This window comes from Aphelocoma coerulescens, unplaced genomic scaffold, assembly GCF_041296385.1.
Source record: "Aphelocoma coerulescens isolate FSJ_1873_10779 unplaced genomic scaffold, UR_Acoe_1.0 HiC_scaffold_492, whole genome shotgun sequence".
Taxonomy (NCBI): domain Eukaryota; kingdom Metazoa; phylum Chordata; class Aves; order Passeriformes; family Corvidae; genus Aphelocoma; species Aphelocoma coerulescens.
Window position 1 is genome coordinate 24,748 of NW_027183836.1, and position 19,510 is coordinate 44,257.

The window sequence follows — 19,510 nt, forward strand, 5'->3', positions numbered from 1 at the left end:
CCCCAAACTGTCCCCAGGGTGCCCCAAACTGTCCCCAAGGTGCCCCAAACTGCCCCCGAGGTGTCCCCACCTATCCCTGAGGTGCCCCAAACTGTCCCCAGGGTGCCCCAAACTGCCCCCAAGGTGCCCCAAACTGCCCCCGAGATGCCCCAAACTGTCCCCAGGGTGCCCCAAACTGCCCCTGAGGTGCCCCAAACTGTCCCCGAGGTGCCCCAAACTGTCCCCAAGGTGCCCCAAACTGTCCCTGAGGTGCCCCAAACTGCCCCCGAGGTGCCCCAAACTGCCCTCAAGACGCCCCAAACTGCCCCCGAGATGCCCCAAACTGTCCCCAGGATGCCCCAAACTGCCCCTGAGGTGCCCCAAACTGTCCCCAGGGTGTCCCAAACTGCCCCCAAGGTGCCCCAAACTGCCCCTGAGGTGCCCCAAACTGTCCCCAGGGTGTCCCAAACTGCCCCCAAGGTGCCCCAAACTGTCCCCAGGGTGTCCCCACCTTCTCCTGCAGGGCCTCACGCATCTCCTGGATGCCCGTGCGTTTGATGAACTCGGGCAGCTCGAAGGGCGGCTTCTCGATGCCCCTCTTGCCCTGCAGGTATTTCCTCTTGAAGCACCAGTGCCGCGGCACGGGCACCGAGTTCCTCGTGGCCTTCAGGTGCACCAGCAGCTTGGGGTCCTGCGCCGTCACGTCGTGCATCTCCACCACGTCCGGCCGGGCCACCAACTGCGGGGACATCGGGGCCACAACGGGGACTCAGAGCAGGAGAGCCCCAGGGTGGTGCTGGGGGACCCCAAATGACCCTGGGTGGGCACCAGGGGACACCAGGGTGGTGCTGGGGGACCCCAAGTGACCCTGGGTGGGCACCAGGGGACACCAGGGTGGGTCCAGGGACATCGAGGTGACCCTGGGTGGGCATCAGAGGACACCAGGGTGGTGCTGGGGGACCCCAAGTGACCCTGGGTGGGCATCAGGGGACACCAGGGTGGTGCTGGGGGACCCTAAGTGACCCTGGGTGGGCATCAGGGGACACCAGGGTGGTGCTGAGGGACCCTAAGTGACCCCTCAATGGTCACATGGGGCATCTCCACCACGTCCGGCCGGGCCACCAACTGCGGGGACATCGAGCCACAACGGGGACTCAGAGCAGGAGAGCCCCAGGGTGGTGCCAGGGACATCGAGGTGACCCTGGGTGGGCACCAGGGGACACCAGGGTGGGTCCAAGGACATCAAGGTGACTCTGGGTGGGCATCAGGGGACACCAGGGTGGTGCTGGGGGACCCTAAGTGACCCTGGGTGGGCACCAGGGGACACCAGGGTGGTGCTGGGGGACCCCAAGTGACCCTGGGTGGGCATCAGGGGACACCAGGGTGATGCTGGGGAACCCTAAGTGACCCCTCAATGGTCACATGGGGCATCTCCACCACGTCCGGCCGGGCCACCAACTGCGGGGACATCGGGGCCACAACGGGGACTCAGAGCAGGAGAGCCCCAGGGTGGTGCTGGAAAACCCCAAGTGACCCTGGGTGGGCATCAGGGGACACCAGGGTGGTGCTGAGGGACCCTAAGTGACCCCTCAATGGTCACATGGGGCACCTCCACCATGGCCAGATGTGCCACCAGCTGCGGGGACAGCATGGGGACATCGGGGGACAACAAGGGGAAGAGCCCCAGGGTGGTGCTGGGGACATCGAGGTGACCCTGGGTGGGCACCAGGGGACACCAGGGTGGTGCTGGGGACCCAAAGTGACCCCTCAATGGTCACATGCGGCATCTCCACCATGCCCAGATGTGCCACCAGCTGTGGGGGACATCGGGGCCCAACGGGGACTCAGAGCAGGAGAGCCCCAGGGTGGTGCTGGGGGCATTGAGGTGACCCTGGGTGGGCATCAGGGGACACCAGGGTGGTGCTGGGGGACCCCAAAGTGCCCCCAGGGTGCCTCCAGTGTCCCCAAAGTGACCCCAGGGTGGCTTTGGCAGCCCCAAAGTGACCCCAGGGTGCCCCCAGTGTCCCCAAAGTGACCCCAGGGTGGCACCAGTGTCCCCAAAGTAACCCCAGGGTGGCTTTGGCAGCCCCAAAGTGAGCCCAGGGTGGCTCTGGTGACCCCAAAGTGGCTCTGGTATCCCCAAAGTGACCCCAGGGTGGCTCTGGTGGCCCCAAACTGACCTCAGGGTGGCTTTGGTGGCCCCAAAGTGACCTCAGGATGGCACCAGCACCCCCGAAGTGACCCCAGGGTGGCACCAGCATCCCCACAATGACCTCAGGGTGGCTGTGGCAGCCCCAAAATGACCCCACAGTGCCTCCAGTGTCCCCAAAATGACCCCAGGGTGGCTCTGGTGACCCCAAAGTGACCTCAGGATGGCACCAGCACCCCCAAACTGACCCCAGGATGGCACCAGCACCCCCGAAATGACCCCAGGGTGGCTCTGGTGGCCCCAAACTGACCTCAGGATGGCACCAGCACCCCCAAACTGACCCCAGGATGGCACCAGCACCCCCGAAATGACCCCAGGGTGGCTCTGGCGTCCCCACCAGGGCTCCCAGGGCACAGGAGGTGTCACCTCCCAGCTCCAGGTGCCACCCGTGCCCACCGGGGAGGGCGCAGGGCCGCGTCCCCAAGGCTCACCTGCTTCAGCTCGGCCACCGTGAACCTGTTCATGCGCCGCAGCTTCTTCTTGGACAGCTTGGGCACCTCCTGCTTCTTCTCCTGGGGATGGCACCGGTGGCACCGGGAGGCGCGGCCAGGGTGGCACCCGCTGGCACCGCCCGCTGGCCCCATCCCTGTGCCCTCCCCGTGTCACCTGTCACCCCCCTCTCAGTGCCCCCCCAACGCCCCCGGGTTGTCCCCAGCTCGGTACCAGCTCCAGCTGCCACCCCTTGTCCCCGTCGATGTCACCCCCAGTGTCCCCCTGGCACCCCCAGTGTCACCCCCAGTGTCCCCCTGGCATCCCTAGTGCCCCCCCAGTGTCACCCCCAGTGTCCCCCTGGCATCCCTGGTGCCCCCCCAGTGCCCCCAGTCTCACCCCCAGTGTCCCCTTGGCACTCCCAGTGTCCCCCTGGCACCCCCAGTGTCACCCCCAGTGTCCCCCTGGCACCCCCAGTGTTGCCCCCAGTGTCCCTCCAGTGCCCCCAGTCACCCCCAGTGTCCCCCTGGCACCCCCAGTGTCACCCCCAGTGCCCCCAGTCACCCCCAGTGTCACCCCCAGTGTCCCCCTGGCATCCCTGGTGCCCCCCCAGTGCCCCCAGTCTCACCCCCAGTGTCCCCTTGGCACCCCCAGTGTCCCCCTGGCACCCCCAGTGTCCCCCTGGCACCCCCGGTGTCACCCCAGTGTCCCCTTGGCACCCCCAGTGTCACCCCCAGTGTACCCCTGGCACCCTCAGTGTCACCCCCAGTACCCCCAGTGTCACCCCCAGTGTCCCCCTGGCATCCCTGGTGCCGCCCCAGTGCCCCCAGTCTCACCCCCAGTATACCCCTAGCACCTCTGGTGTCACCCCCAGTGTCCCCCTGGCAACCCCGGTGTCCTCCCAGTGCCCCCAGTGTCACCCCCAGTGTCACCCCCACTGTCCCTCCAGTGCCCCCAGTCACCCCCAGTGTCACCCTGGCACCCCCAGTGTCCCCTTGGCTCCCCCAGTGTCACCCACAGTGCTCCCAGTCCCTCCCAGTGCCCCCAGTGCCACCTGCTCGTCCTCGGAGCTGTCCCCATCACTGCCCCTGGTGCCTCCCAGTGCCCCCAGTCCCTCCCAGTGCCCCCAGTGCCACCTGCTCATCCTCAGAGCTGTCCCCGTCGCTGCCCCTGGTGCCCTCCAGTCCCCCCAGTGCCCCCAGTCCCTCCCAGTCCCCCCAGTGTCCCCAGTCCCTCCCAGTCCCTCCCAGTGCCACCTGCTCATCCTTAGAACTGTCCCTGTCACTGCCCACGGTGCCCCCCAGTGCCCCCAGTCCCTCCCAGTCCCTCCCAGTGCCCCCAGTGCCACCTGCTCGTCCTCGGAACTGTCCCCGTCGCTGCCCCTGGTGCCCCCCAGTGCCCCCAGTCCCTCCAGTGCCCCCAGTCCCCCCCAGGCCCTCCCAGTGCCCCCAGTGCCACCTGCTCGTCCTCGGAGCTGTCCCCGTCGCTGCCCCTGGTGCCCCCCAGTTCTTCCTAGTCCCTCCCAGTGCCCCCAGTGCCACCTGCTCATCCTTAGAACTGTCCCTGTCACTGCCCACGGTGCCCCCCAGTGCCCCCAGTCCCTCCCAGTCCCTCCCAGTGCCCCCAGTGCCACCTGCTCGTCCTCGGAGCTGTCGCCGTCGCTGCCCCTGGTGCCATCCTCGGGGCCCTTTTTCCGGGGTGCCCCGGCGCTCTCCGCCCGCTCCGCCCGCTCCGGCTCCTTCTCCTTGTCCTTCTTCACCTCATCGGTCAGCTGCGGGCACCCAAGGGTGCTCAGGGCACAGCGGGCACCCAGCAGTGACCCCCCGGCACCCAGGAGTGACCCCCAGAGGTGACCCCAACACTCAGGGGTGACCCCTCAGCACCCAGGAGTGACCCCCCAGCACCCAGGAGTGACCCCTCAGCACCCAGGAGTGACCGCAGCACCCAGGAGTGACCGCAGCACCCAGGAGTGACCCCCCAGCACCCAGGAGTGACCCCTCAGCACCCAGGAGTGACCCCCACAGGTGACCCCAACACTCAGGGGTGACCCCCCGGCACCCAGGGGTGACCCCCCAGCACCCAGGAGTGACCCCCACAGGTGACCCCAACACTCAGGGGTGACCCCCCGGCACCCAGGGGTGACCCCCCAGCACCCAGGAGTGACCCCCACAGGTGACCCCAACACTCAGGGGTGACCCCCCGGCACCCAGGGGTGACCCCCCAGCACCCAGGAGTGACCCCCCGGCACCCAGGAGTGACCCCCCAGCACCCAGGAGTGACCCCCAGAGGTGACCCCAACACTCAGGAGTGACCCCCCGGCACCCAGGGGTGACCCCCTGGCACCCAGGGGTGACCGCAGCACCCAGGGGTGACCCCCCGGCACCCAGGGGTGACCGCAGCACCCAGGAGTGACCACAGCACCCAGGAGTGACCCCCCAGCACCCAGGGGTGACCCCTCAGCACCCAGGAGTGACCCCTCGGCACCCAGGGGTGACCGCAGCACCCAGGAGTGACCCCCCAGCACCCACGAGTGACCCCCCAGCACCCAGGAGTGACCCCTCAGCACCCAGGGGTGACCGCAGCACCCAGGAGTGACCGCAGCACCCAGGAGTGACCCCCCGGCACCCAGGAGTGACCACAGCACCCAGCACTGACCCCCCAGCACCCAAGGGTGCCCCCAGGAGTCACCCCAGCACCCAAAGGTGCCCTCAGGAGTGACCCCAGCACCCCAAAGCCCCCCCAAAGCCCCCCCCAGCACCCCAAAGGTGCCCCCAGGAGTGACCCCAGCACCCCAAAGCCCCCCCAAAGTCCCCCTCAAAGCCCCCCCAGCACCCAAAGGTACCCCCAGGAGTCACCCCAGCACCCAAAGGTGCCCCCAGGAGTCACCCCAGCACCCAAGGGTGCCCCCAGGAGTCACCCCAGCACCCCAAAGCCCCCCCAAAGTCCCCCTCAAAGCCCCCCCAGCACCCAAAGGTGCCTGCAGGAGTCACCCCAGCACCCCAAAGGTGCCCCCAGGAGTGACCCCAGCACCCCAAAGCCCCCCCAAAGCCCCCACAAAGCCCCCCCCAGCACCCAAGGGTGCCCCCAGGAGTAACCCCAGCACCCCGAAGCCCCCCCAGCACCCAAAGGTGCCCCCAGGAGTGACCCCAGCACCCCAAAGCCCCCCCAAAGTCCCCCTCAAAGCCCCCCCAGCACCCAAAGGTGCCCGCAGGAGTCACCCCAGCACCCTGAAGGCGCCCCCAGGAGTGACCCCAGCACCCCAAAGCCCCCCCAAAGCTCCCCCAAAGCCCCCCCCAGCACCCAAGGGTGCCCCCAGGAGTGACCCCAGCATCCCAAAGCCCCCCCAAAGCTCCCCCAAAGCCCCCCCCAGCACCCAAGGGTGCCCCCAGGAGTCACCCCAGCACCCCGAAGCCCCCCCAAAGCCCCCCCCCCAGCACCCAAGGGTGCCCCCAGGAGTCACCCCAGCACCCCAAAGGCACCCCCAGGAGTCACCCCAGCACCCCGAAGTCCCCCCAAAGCTCCCCCCAGCACCCCAAAGGTGCCCCCAGGAGTAACCCCAGCACCCCGAAGCCCCCCCAAAGCCCCCCCCAGCACCCAAAGGTGCCCCCAGGAGTCACCCCAGCACCCCAAAGGCACCCCCAAAGCCCCCCCCCAGCACCCAAGGGTGCCCCCGGAGCGCACCCTGAAGGCCTCAAAGATCCTCTTGAAGAAGACGAAGTTGGGGTCGTGGATCTCGGGCTCCTCGCTCACGTACTCGATCTCCACGTCGGGGGCGGCCCCGGGGGGCACCTCGGGGTCCCCCCGGGTGGGGGTGGGGCTTGGGGACCCCTCCCGGGCCACGCCCCTCCCCCGCTTCTTCTTCTTCTTGCGGTTCCGGCGCTTCCGGTTGCGCTGGGAGGGGGAAGGGGAGGGATGGTGAGGGACTGGGAGGGACTGGGAGGGGGATTGGGAGGGACTGGGAGGGGATTGGGAGGGACTGGGAGGGGATTGGGAGGGGATTGGGAGGGATGGTGAGGGACTGGGAGGGACTGGGGGGGGATTGGGAGGGACTGGGAGGGACTGGGGGGGGATAGGGAGGGACTGGGAGGGGATTGGGAGGCACTAAGAGGGACTGGGAGGGACTGGGAGGGGATTGGGAAGGACTAGGAGGGACTGGGAGAGGATTGGGAGGAACTGGGAGGGACTGGGAGGGGATTGGGAGGGACTGACAGAAGATAGGGAGGACCTAGAAAGGGATTGAGAAGGACTGGGAGGGGACTGGGAAGGATTGGGAGGGACTGGGATGGACTGGGAGGGACCGGGAGGGACCTAGGAGGGCACTGGGAGGGGATTGGGAGGGACTGGGAGGGGACTGGGAGGGGACTGGCAGGGGACTGGGAGGGACACGGAGGGCACTGGCAGGGACTGGGAGGGGATTGCGAAGGACTGGGAGGAACTGGGAGGGGATTGCGAAGGACTGGGAGGAACTGGGAGGGGACTGGGAGGGACTGGGAGGGGACTGAGAGGGACTGGGAGGGACTGGGAAGGACTGGGATGGACTGGGAGGGGGGGACACCGGGAGGACCCCAGGTGTTCTCCCAGTGGGACAACAAAGAAGGGGACCAAGGGTGACCCCAGGGTGACCCAAGGGTGGCCCCAAGGTGACCCAGAGTGACCCAGGGTGACCCAGGTGAGCCAAGGGTGACAGAAGTGACCCCAAGGTGACACAAGGTGACCCCAGGGTGACCCCAGGGTGGCCCCAGGGTGACCCAGGGTGACACAGGTGACCTCAGGGTGACCCCAGGGTGACCCCAGAGTGACCCCAGGGTGACCCCAGGGTGACACAGGTGACCCCAGGGTGACCCCAGGGTGACCCCAGGGTGACACAGGTGACCCCAGGGTGACCTCAGGGTGACCCCAGGGTGACAAAACTGACCCCAAGGTGACCCAGGTAACCTCAGGGTAACCCCAAGGTGACCCAGGTGACCCCAGGGTAACCCCAGGGTGACCTCAGGGTGACCCAGGGTGACCCAAGGGTGACCCAGATGACCCCAGGGTGGCCCCAGGGTGACACAGGGTGACACAGGGTGGCCCCAGGGTAACAGAAGTGACCCCAAGGTGACACAGGTGACCCCAAGGTGACCCAGGTGACCCCAGGGTGACCCAAGGGTGACCCCAGGGTGACCCAAATGACCCCAGGGTGATGCAGGTGACCCCAGGGTGACACAGGGTGACACAGGGTGACCCAAGGGTGGCCCCAGGGTGACACAGGGTGGCCCCAGGGTGACCCCAGGGTGATGCAGGTGACCCCAGGGTGACAAAACTGACCTCAGGGTGACCCAGGGTGACCCAGGTGGCCCCAGGGTGACCCGAGGGTGGCCCCAGAGTAACCCCAGGGTGACCCAAATGACCCCAAGGTGACACAGGTGACCCCAGGGTGACCCAAGGGTGACCTCAGGGTGACCCAGGTGACCCCAGGGTAACCCAGGGTAACCCGAGGGTGGCCCCAAGGTGACACAGGTGACCCCAGGGTGACCCCAGGGTGACACAGGGTGACACAGGTGACCCCAGGGTGACCCCAGGATGACCCACCCCCACCCCGAGCACCCAGAGAGGGCCCAAAGGTGACCCCACACCACCACAGGTGACTCCGAAAGGACCCAACCCCCACCCCCACCCCCGGAATTCCGGGCACCCTGGGGCCCCCCCGGTGCCGATTTGGGTGGGGGGCCCCGTCCCGTCCCCCCCCTCCCCCCACCCCAGGGTGCCCTCGGTCACCTCCTTCTTGGACGCCCCCGGGTCCTCCTCGGCCTCCGAGGCCGACGCCGACGCCCGGAGCTCCGTCTCCATCTCGTCCTCGGCTGCGGGGACACGGGGTGGGGGGGTCAGGGGTGGCCCCACCCTTTGGGTGTCACAGGGGTGACATGGGGTGACACAGGGTGACACCAGCTGACACAGGAGTGACACCGGGTGACGCCGGAGTGACACTGGGTGACACTGGGGCGGCAGTGGGTGACAGTGGGTGCCACATGGGTGACAGTGGGGTGACACTGGGGCGATGGAGGGGTGACACCAGCGTAACATTGGGTGACACAGGGTGACACTGGGTGACACAGGGTGACACCGAGTGACACTGGGGCGGCAGTGGGTGACAGTGGGTGCCACATGGGTGACACAGGGGTGACACAGGGCGATGGAGGGGTGACACCAGCATAACATTGGGTGACACAGGGTGACACAGGGTGACACCGGGTGACACTGGGGCGGCAGTGGGTGACAGTGGCTGGCACATGGGTGACAGTGGGGTGACACCGGGGTGATGAAGGGGTGACACCAGCGTAACATTGGGGTGACACAGGGTGACACTGGGTGACACAGGGTGACACCGGGTGACACTGGACACTAGTGACACTGGCTCACACCAGGGTGACACTGGGTGACACAGAGGTGACACAGGGGTGACACTGGCTCACACAGGGGTGACACAGGGGTGACACTGGGTGACACAGGGTGACACTGGGTGACACTGCGTGACACAGGGGTGACATGGGTGGCACTGGCTGACACCGGGTGACATTAGCTCACACAGGGGTGACACAGGGCTGATACCAGGGTGACACTGGGTGACACAGGGCTGACACCAGGGTAACATTGGGTGACACAGGGTGACACTGGGTGACACACGGGTGACACAGGGGTGACACAGGGGTGACACAGGGGTGACATGGGTGGCACTGGCTGACACCAGGTGACATTAGCTCACACAGGGGTGACACAGGGCTGATACCAGGGTGACACTGGGTGACACAGGGCTGACACATGGGTGACACAGGGTGACACCAGGTAACACTGGGTGACACCGGGTGACACCGGGTGACACAGGGTGACACAGGGTGACATTTGCTGACACTGGGGTGACACCAGGGTGACACAGGGCTGACACCAGGGTGACACTGGCTGACACCGGGTGACACAGGGGTGACACTGGGTGACACAGGTGACATAGGGCTGACACAGGGTGACACCAGGGTGACATGGGTGACACAGGAGTGACACAGGGCTGACACTGGGTGACACTGGGTGACACAGGGATGACACAGGTTAACATTGGGTGACACTGGGGTGACACCAGGTGACACTGGGTGACACCGGCTGACATTGGCTGACACTGGGTGACACCGGGTGACACCGGGGTGACACTGGGTGCCACATGGGTGACACGGGGTGACACACGGTAACATTGGGTGACACTGGCTGACACAGGGGTGACACTGGCTCACACTGGGGTGACACTGGGTAACACCAGGTGACACAGGGGTGACACAGGGTGACATTGGCTGACACTGGCTCACACAGGGGTGACACAGGGTGACACCGGGTGACACAGGGGTGACACAGGGGTGACACCGGGTGACACAGGGGTGACACAGGGTGACATTGGCTGACACTGGCTCACACAGGGGTGACACAGGGTGACACTGGGTGACACAGGGTGACATTGGCTGACACCGGGTGACACCAGATAAAACAGGGGTGACACCGGGTGACAATGGGTGACACATGGGTGACACTGGGTGAGACAGGGGTGACACAGGTTAACATTGGGTGAAACAGGGGTGACACCGGGGTGACACTGGGGTGACACTGGCTGACACCAGGTGACACAGGCTGACACTGGGTGACACAGGCTGACACTGGGTGACACAGGGGCGACACAGGTTAACATTGGGTGACACTGGGGTGACACCAGCTGACACGGGGTGACACCGGCTCACACCGGGGTAACACCAGCTGACACTGGGGTGACACTGGGTGCCACATGGGTGACACTGGGTGACACAGGGTGACACTGGCTCACACCTGGGTGACACTGGGTAACACCAGGTGACACAGGGGTGACACTGGGGTGACACTGGGTGGCATGGGGTGACATTGGCTGGCACTGGCTCACACAGGGGTGACACAGGGCTGACACTGGGGTGACACTGGGGTGACACTGGGGTGACACTGGCTCACACAGGGGTGACACAGGGTGACACCGGGTGACATGGGGTGACGCTGGGTGACATGGGGTGACACAGGGTGACACTGGGGTGACACTGGCTCACACAGGGGTGACACAGGGTGACACTGGGTGACACAGGGTGACACTGGGGTGACACTGGCTCACACAGGGGTGACACAGGGTGACACAGGGGTGACACTGGGTGACATGGGGTGACATTGGCTGGCACTGGCTCACACAGGGGTGACACAGGGTGACACTGGGTGACACAGGGGCGACACAGGTTAACATTGGGTGACACAGGGGTGACACTGGGTGATGGAGAGGCGACACAAGGATGACACCGGGGTAACATTGGGTGACACCGGGGTGACACTGGGGCGGCACTGCCTGACACCGGGGTGACACCGGCTGACACTGGGGTGACACCAGCTGACACTGGGTGACACAGGGCTGACACCGGGGTGGCACTGACTGACACCGGGTGACATAGAGGTGACACAGGGTGACACGGGTGCCACCGGGTGCCAGGGCCGGCGGTGCAGGGCTCACCGGGCAGCCCGGGCACGCTGACCAGCTCCTCCTGCCGGCTCTCCTTCAGCTGCAGGATCTTCTCCAGCGCCTGCGGGATCTTGGGGCCCAGCCCGGGCTCCTCGGCCTGGGGGTGCGGGGAGGGGGTCAGCGGGACCCCCCCCAAATCGGGGAGACCCCCCGGGAACCCCCTCCAAATTGGGGAGACCCCCGGGAACCCCCCCCCAAATCGGGGAGACCTCCAGGAACCTCCCCCCCAAATTGGGGAGAGCCCCAGGACCCCCCCAAGAGCAAAGGGAGTCCCAAGGCACAGAGAGACCCCAGACCCACAGAGGGACCCCAGACCCAGAAATGCCAGACCCAGAGACTCCCCAACCCCCCCAGAGAGATCCCCACAGAGACCCCAGACCCACAGAGACCCCCAACCCCCACAGAAAGACCCCAGACCCACAAACACTCCCAACAAAAAAACCCCAAACCCCCCCAGAGCCCCCAGCCCCCCAGAGCCCCCAGCCCCACAGAGCCCCCTCCCCCACCTCCCCAGACCCCCAGGCCCCCCTCCCCCACCCCCCCAGAGCCCCCAGACCCCCCAGCCCCCCCTCCCCCACCCCCCCAGAGCCCCCAGCCCCACCTCTCTGCTCTCCTCGCCGGGGGGCGGGGGGGGGCCCGCGGGGCCGGGGGGCTCCCATGGGCAGGGGGGCTCCCATGGGGCTGCCTGGGGGGGGGAGGGGAGGGGGGGAAAGAACAGAAATGACGTCAGAGAGTGGGGGAGGGGCGAACAAAGGGACAAAAGGACAAAGGGCACCACCCCCCCCCCCCTCACCTCGGGGGGCCAGGGGGGTCCTGGCACCCATGGGAGCCCCCTCGGGGGGGGCGCGGGGGGCGGGGGGGGTCAGCTTGGCCATCTCCTGCTGCCGCTCCTGCTCCAGCAGCACCGCGGCCTGGGGGGGGGGGGGGGGGGAGGGGCACGGGGGGGGGGGTCAGGGGGGGTCCTAAGCTCGACCCCCGCCCACCCTGGGGTGCCCCCCCACCCTGGGGTGCCCCCCCCCTCACCCGCTTCTGCTGCTCCAGCAGCTCCTGCTCCTTGGCTTTGTCCCCGAACGGGTGCTGGCCCTGGGGGGGGTGGGCACATTTAGGATCCCCCCCCAGCACCCATGGGTGCCCCTCCCCCCCCCCCCCCAATGCCTCAATACCCCCCAAAACCGCCCCCCCACCCACCCCCCCCCCCCAAAAATCACCTCTCAGGTCACCCCCACCCGTGGGTGCCCCACCCCCGCTTTGGGTGGCCCAAACTCCTCCAACATCCCCCAGACCCCTTGAACTCCCCCCAAAATGCCCCCCAAATGCCTGAAACCCCCCCAAAAACGCCCCCAATGCCCAACCCCCTGAGCCCTCCCTGTGCCCCCCACCCACCCAAGGGTGCCCCCCACCCCTTAAAATGCTCCCCCCCCCCTGGACCTGTGCCCGCTCCTCCTGCAGCAGCAGCGCCCCCCAAACGCCCCCAAAACCCCTAAAACCTCCCCAAAATCCACCCAAAACCCCCCCAAAACTCCCCCAAACCCCTGAAACCCCCCCAAAACCCCCCAAACCCCACTCCCCCGAGCTCCCTGTGCCCCCCACCCACCCAAGGGTGCCCCCCACCCCCCAAAATGCCCCCCCCCGACCTGTGCCCGCTCCTCCTGCAGCAGCAGGGCCGCTTTAACCCCCCCAAACCCCCCTAAACCCCTGAAACCCCCCCAAAACCCCCCAAAACCCCACTCCCCCGAGCCCCCTGTGCCCACCCCGTGCCCCCCACCCCCCAAAATGCCCCCCCCGGACCTGTGCCCGCTCCTCCTGCAGCAGCAGCGCCCCCAAAACCCCCCTAAACCCCCTCAAAACCCCCCAAAACCCCCCAAAACCCCCCCAAACCCCACTCCCCTGAGCTCTCTGTGCCCACCCAAGGGTGCCCCCCACCCACCCAAAATGCCCCCCCCGGACCTGTGCCCGCTCCTCCTGCAGCAGCAGCACCCCCCAAACCCCTCTAAACCCCCTCAAGACCCCCCCAAACCCCCAAAAACCCCACTCCCCCGAGCCCCCTGTGCCCACCCCGTGCCCCCCACCCACCCAAAATGCCCCCCCCGGACCTGTGCCCGCTCCTCCTGCAGCAGCAGGGCCGCTTTAACCCCTCCAAACCCCCCTAAACCCCTGAAACCCCCCCAAAACCCCCCCAAACCCCACTCCCCCGAGCCCCTTGTGCCCCCCACCCACCCAAGGGTGCCCCCCACCCACCCAAAATGCCCCCCCCCGGACCTGTGCCCGCTCCTCCTGCAGCAGAAGCACCCCCAAAACCACTCCAAAACCCCCCCAAAACTCCCCAAAACCCCTGAAACCCACCCAAAACCCCCCCAAACCCCACTCCCCCGAGCCCCCTGTGCCCACCCCGTGCCCCCCACCCACCCAAAATGCCCCCCCCCGGACCTGTGCCCGCTCCTCCTGCAGCAGCAGGGCCACTTTAACTCCCCCAAACCCCCCCAAAAATCCCTGAAACCCCACCCAAAATCCCCCCAAACCCCCCCCCCCGAGTTCCCTGTGCCCCCCACCCACCCAAGGGTGCCCCCCACCCACCCAAGATGCCCCCCGCGGACCTGTGCCCGCTCCTCCTGCAGCAGCAGCACCCCCCAAAACCCCCTCAAAACCCCTCAAACCCCCCCAAAAACCCCTCAAACCCATGAAACCTCCCCCCAAAACCCCCCCAAACCCCACTCCCCCGAGCCCCCTGTGCCCACCCCGTGCCCCCCACCCACCCAAAATGCCCCCCCGGACCTGTGCCCGCTCCTCCTGCAGCAGCAGGGCTGCTTTAACCCCCCCAAAACCCCCCAAACCCCCCCAAACCCCTAAAACCCCCCCAAAACCCCCCAAAACCCCACTCCCCCGAGCTCCCGGTGCCCCCCACCCACCCAAGGGTGCCCCCCACCCCCCAAAATGCCCCCCCCGGACCTGTGCCCGCTCCTCTTGCAGCAGCAGCACCCCCAAAACCCTCCCAAAACCCCTAAAACCTCCCCAAAGTCCCCCCAAAACCCCCCCAAACCCCACTCCCCCGAGCCCCTTGTGCCCCCCACCCACCCAAGGGTGCCCCCCACCCCCCAAAATGCCCCCCCCGGACCTGTGCCCGCTCCTCCTGCAGCAGCAGCACCCCCCAAAACCCCCCCAAAACCCCTCAAACCCCCCCAAAAACCCCTCAAACCCATGAAACCTCCCCCCAAAACCCCCCCAAACCCCACTCCCCCGAGCCCCCTGTGCCCACCCCGTGCCCCCCACCCACCCAAAATGCCCCCCCCGGACCTGTGCCCGCTCCTCCTGCAGCAGCAGGGCCGCTTTAACCCCCCCAAACCCCTCTAAACCCCTGAAACCCCCCCAAAACCCCCCCAAACCCCACTCCCCCGACCTCCCTGTGCCCTCCACCCACCCAAGGGTGCCCCCCACCCCCCAAAATGCCCCCCCCGGACCTGTGCCCGCTCCTCCTGCAGCAGCAGGGCCGCTTTAACCCCCCCAAACCTCCCCAAAACCTCCCCAAAACCCCTGAAACCCCCCCAAACCCCACTCCCCCGACCTCCCTGTGCCCCCCACCCACCCAAGGGTGCCCCCCACCCCCCAAAATGCCCCCCCCGGACCTGTGCCCGCTCCTCCTGCAGCAGCAGGGCTGCTTTAACCCCTCAAACCCTCCCAAAACCTCCCCAAAACCGCTGAAACCCCCCCCCAAAACCCCACTCCCCCGAGCTCCCGGTGCCCCCCACCCACCCAAGGGTGCCCCCCACCCACCCAAAACGCTCCCCCCGGACCTGTGCCCGCTCCTCCTGCAGCAGCAGCACCCCGAAAACCCTCCCAAAACCCCCCCAAAACTCCCCAAAACCCCTGAAACCCCCCCAAAACCCCCCCAAACCCCACTCCCCCGAGCCCCCTGTGCCCACCCCGTGCCCCCCACCCCCCAAAATGCCCCCCCCGGACCTGTGCCCGCTCCTCCTGCAGCAGCAGCGCCACTTTAACCCCCCCAAACCCTCCCAAAACCTCCCCAAAACCCCTGAAACCCCCCCAAAACCCCCCCAAACTCCACTCCCCCGAGCCCCCTGTGCCCACCCCGTGCCCCCCCCCCACCCAAAATGCCCCCCCCGGACCTGTGCCCGCTCCTCCTGCAGCAGCAGGGCCGCTTTAACCCCCCCAAACCTCCCCAAAACCTCCCCAAAACCCCTGAAACCCCCCCAAACCCCACTCCCCCGACCTCCCTGTGCCCCCCACCCACCCAAGGGTGCCCCCCACCCCCCAAAATGCCCCCCCCGGACCTGTGCCCGCTCCTCCTGCAGCAGCAGGGCCGCTTGCTGCTGGGCCAGCGTCAGCCGCTCCTCGTCCGACAGCCCCGCGGGGGGGGGCGGGGGGGGGCACCGAGACCCCCCCCACGGGCCCCCCCAGCCCGAAATTCAGCCCCAGCCCCGGTGGGGGAGGGGGGGGCACCAGGGGGTGCTGCAGGGGCAGCGCTGGGGGCAACTGGGGAGGGGGCTTGGGGTCAGCGGGTGCCCCCCGTGAACCCTCCCCCCCCATAATTTAAACCCCCTCCCCCCCCAAAATTCAGTGGTTTGGGGGGCGGGGGTCACAAATCCCTGACACCCCCCCCCCCCCTCAAAGTCGCACCCCCCTCACCCCAAAATTGAGTGGTTTGGGGGGGTCTTAAATCCCTGACCCTCCCCCCCACCCCAAAATTTCACATCCCCCAAATTTCACATCCCCTGCCCCAAAATTTCACATCCCCCACCCCCCAATTTCAAATCCCCCACCCCAAAATTTCACATCCCCGCCCCAAAATTTCACATCCCCCACCCCAAAATTTCAAATCCCCCACCCCAAAATGTCACATCCCCAAAATTTCACATCCCCAAACCCAAAATTTCACATCCCCACCCCAAAATTTTAAATCCCCCACCCCAAAATTTTAAATCCCCCACCCCAAAATTTCACATCCCCCAAATTTCACATCCCCCAAATTTCACATCCCCCACCCCAAAATGTCACATCCCCCACTCCCCAATTTCAAATCCCCCACCCCAAAAATTCACATCCCCCACCCCAAAATTTCACATCCCCAAACCCAAAATTTCACATCCCCCACTCCCCAATTTCAAATCCCCCACCCCAAAAATTCACATCCCCACCCCAAAATTTCACATCCCCCGCCCCAAAATTTCACATCCCCTGCCCCAAAATTTTAAATCCCCCACCCCAAAATTTCACATCCCCCAAATTTCCCATCCCCCAAATTTCACATCCCCCAAATTTCACATCCCCCACCCCAAAATTCGGTGCTCTTAGGGGGGGGGTTTAACCCCCCCCTCCCACCCCCAAACTGAGCGGTGGGGGAGGGGTCTCAACTCCTCATTAACCCCTCATTAACCTCTCATTAACCCTTTGTTAACCCCTCATTAACCCTTCATTAACCCCCCCCAAAATTCACAGCTCTGAGATGAACCTTGACCCCTCCCCCTTCCACTCCGCCCCCCTCCCCAAATTACGAACCTTGAGGGTCTTAGCCCCCCTCCCCCCACCCCAAAACCCCCCCAGACCCCCCCAAAATCCCACCTGGGGGGGCGGGGCCTTGTCCCCCTCCTCAGGGCGCAGGGTGGGGCGGCTCAGCACGATCCCGGTCTGGGGGGGGCACAAATTTGGGGAGGGGCTCCCCGTGAGCCCCCCCTGCTCGGATGGGACACGGGGACCCCCCCACAAAAAAGTGGGGGGGCAGCAAGACCCCCCTCAGCCCCCCCAAAATTGCAGTTAAAACTGCCCAAAATCACCTGAAACCCCCCAAAAATGAATCGTGTCCAACCCCCCCCAAAAAAGGGGACAGAAAGATTTGGGGGAGGGGGGAAATTGGGGAGGGGGCTCCCCCCAATTTGGGGGTCTCACCTGTGGGATGAGAACTGGAGTTAAATTGGAATTAAACCCCCCCAAAATCACCTGAAACCCCCCCAAAAAAGAGTTGTGTCCCCCCCCCCAAAAGGGAACACAAAGATTTGGGGTTGGGGGGAATTTGGGGAGGGGGCTCCCCCAATTTGGGGGTCTCACGTGTGGGGGGAAAATTGCAATTAAATTGGAACCAAATCCCCCCAAAACCACCTGAAACCCCCCAAAATCACCTGAAAACTCCCAAAAATGAGTCGTGCCCAACCCCCCCCAAAAAGGGGCTACAAAGATTTGGGGTTGGGGGGAATTTGGGGAGGGGGCTCCCCCAATTTGGGGGTCTCACCTGCAGGGTGAGAATTGGAGTTAAATTGGAATTAAACCCCCCCAAATCACCTGAAACCCCCCCAAAATCACCTGAACCCCCCCCCAAAATGAGTCGTGCCCAACCCCCCCCAAAAAGGGGCTACAAAGATTTGGGGTTGGGGGGAATTTGGGGAGGGGGCTCCCCCCAATTTGGGGGTCTCACCTGCAGGGTGTAGGCCTGGAGCCGCTCCAGCAGCTCCTCACGGGTCCCTGGGGGGCACGGGGGGGGGGGGGGTTAAGGACCCCCAAATTCTTCCCCACACCCCCCAACCCCCCCCCTTTTCCTTCCTAAGGACGACCCCCCCCCCAAATTCCTCTCCCTCTCCTGAGCCCCCCCCCAAGACCCTTCAGGACCCCAATAATCCCCTCCCCCCCCAACAGGGACCCCCCCAACATCCCCCAAATAACCCCAGGGACCCCCTAAGACCCCCCCCCCCCCAAAACCCCCCAGCCACTCCTGACCCCCCTCAGGGCTCCCCAAAACCCCCCCAGCTGACCCCAAAACCTTCCCCAGCACCCCCAAAACCCCCCCAGGTGGCCCCCAACCCTCTCAGGTGACGCCAGCACCCCCAAATCCCCTCAGGTGACCCCCAAAATGCCCCAAATCCCCTCCACCCGTCAGATCTCCCTCCCAAATCCCCTCAGGTGCCCCCAGCACCCCCAAATCCCCTCAGGTAACCCCCAAATCCCCTCAGGAGCCCCCCAGATCCCCAAAATCCCCTCAGGTAACCCCCAAAACCCCCCAATTCCCCTCCTGCCCCTCAGATCTCCTCCCAACCCTCTCAGGTACCCCCCAAATCCCCTCAGGTGCCCCCAGCACCCCCAAATCCCCTCAGGTAACCCCTAAAATGCCCTCAGGAGCCCCCCAGATCCCCCAAATCCCTCAGGTACCCCCCACACCCTCCAATTCCCCCCCCCGCCCCTCAGATTTCCCTCCTGACCCCCTCAGGTACCCCCCAAATCCCCTCAGGTGGCCCCCAAACGCCCCCAATTTCCCCTCCGCCCCTCAGATCTCCCTCCTGACCCCCCTCAGGTGACCCCGAGACCCCCAAATCCCCTCAGGTGACCCCCAGACCCCCCAATCCCCTCAGGTGGCCCCCAAACCCCCCAAATCCCCTCCGGTACCCCCCAGACCCCCCCCAATTCCCCCCCCCCTGCCCCTCAGATCTCCCTCCTGACCCCCCTCAGGTGCCCCCCAGAGCCCCCCAAATCCCCTCAGGTAACCCCCAAAATGCCCTCAGGTGCCCCCCAGACCCCCAAATCCCCTCAGGTGGTCCCCAAACCCCCCAAATCCCCTCAGGTTCCCCCCAAATCCCCTCAGGTGCCCCCCAGACCCCCCCCAATTCCCCCACCGCCCCTCAGATTTCCCCCTTCCCGCCCCCCCCCCGCCCCCCCACTCCCCTCACGGATCGCCGCCTCCCCCTCCCCCCCTCCCCGGTCCCCGCACCCTGCGCGGGGGCTCCGATGCCGGCGAGCGTGGCCTGGAGCTCGGGGTGGGCCCAGCCCGCGTAGGGCGAGCGCTCCCCGGCGCGGGGGTCCCTGAGGGGCTCCCCGGGCCCGCCCCCGGCGCCGCCGCCCGCTCCCGCCGCCGCCTCCGCGCGCTCCGCCGCCATCTTGGCCCCGCCGCCGCCGCCGCCGCCGCGGCCAATCAGAGAGCGCGGAGCCGCGCCGTGCGTGGTGACGTCACGGGGGAGAAAGGGGGCGGGGACAGCGCGGCCCGCATGGGTGCCGGGGAGGTGGTGACGTCACGGGGGAGGTGGTGACGTCATGTAGGCGGTGTTGGGGGCGGTGTGGGAGGTGGTGACGTGAGCGCTGTTGTAGTGACGTCACCGCGCCCAGCAGGCCGCCGGGGATTCACCCGCAGGGCGCGCCCCGCTCATTAGCATGGTTTAAGCCCTCATTTGCATAGCCACGCCCATTTAGCAACGATGTATTGCTATTCATTTGCATGGCGCCAAAGCAGCGCTCATTTGCATCACAGCAGGCGCTCGTCTCATTTGCATAACCCCGCCCACCGCTCTCCGCTCTCGATCCCGCTCTCATTTGCATAACCCCGCCCACCGCTCACGATCCTGCTCATTTGCATAACC

The 19,510-nt window shown here is 66.3% G+C and overlaps 1 protein-coding gene across 1 annotated transcript in view; it reads right to left on the minus strand.

Annotated features, from left to right (window-relative positions):
- LOC138101820 (splicing factor 3B subunit 2-like) overlaps nt 1-19,037 on the minus strand; it is a gene marked incomplete at its 3' end in the record, with an annotated part of 42,917 nt that extends 23,880 nt beyond the window's left edge. The window contains 14 exon segments of the mRNA XM_068999593.1: nt 491-718; nt 2,620-2,700; nt 4,251-4,388; nt 6,299-6,508; nt 8,375-8,457; nt 11,154-11,259; nt 11,764-11,843; nt 11,941-12,073; nt 12,186-12,239; nt 15,449-15,553; nt 15,555-15,692; nt 16,737-16,802; nt 17,584-17,630; nt 18,868-19,037. Of these exon segments, the coding sequence (XP_068855694.1) occupies nt 491-718; nt 2,620-2,700; nt 4,251-4,388; nt 6,299-6,508; nt 8,375-8,457; nt 11,154-11,259; nt 11,764-11,843; nt 11,941-12,073; nt 12,186-12,239; nt 15,449-15,553; nt 15,555-15,692; nt 16,737-16,802; nt 17,584-17,630; nt 18,868-19,033 (1,635 nt within the window).
- Nucleotides 19,038-19,510: the final 473 nt, after the last annotated feature.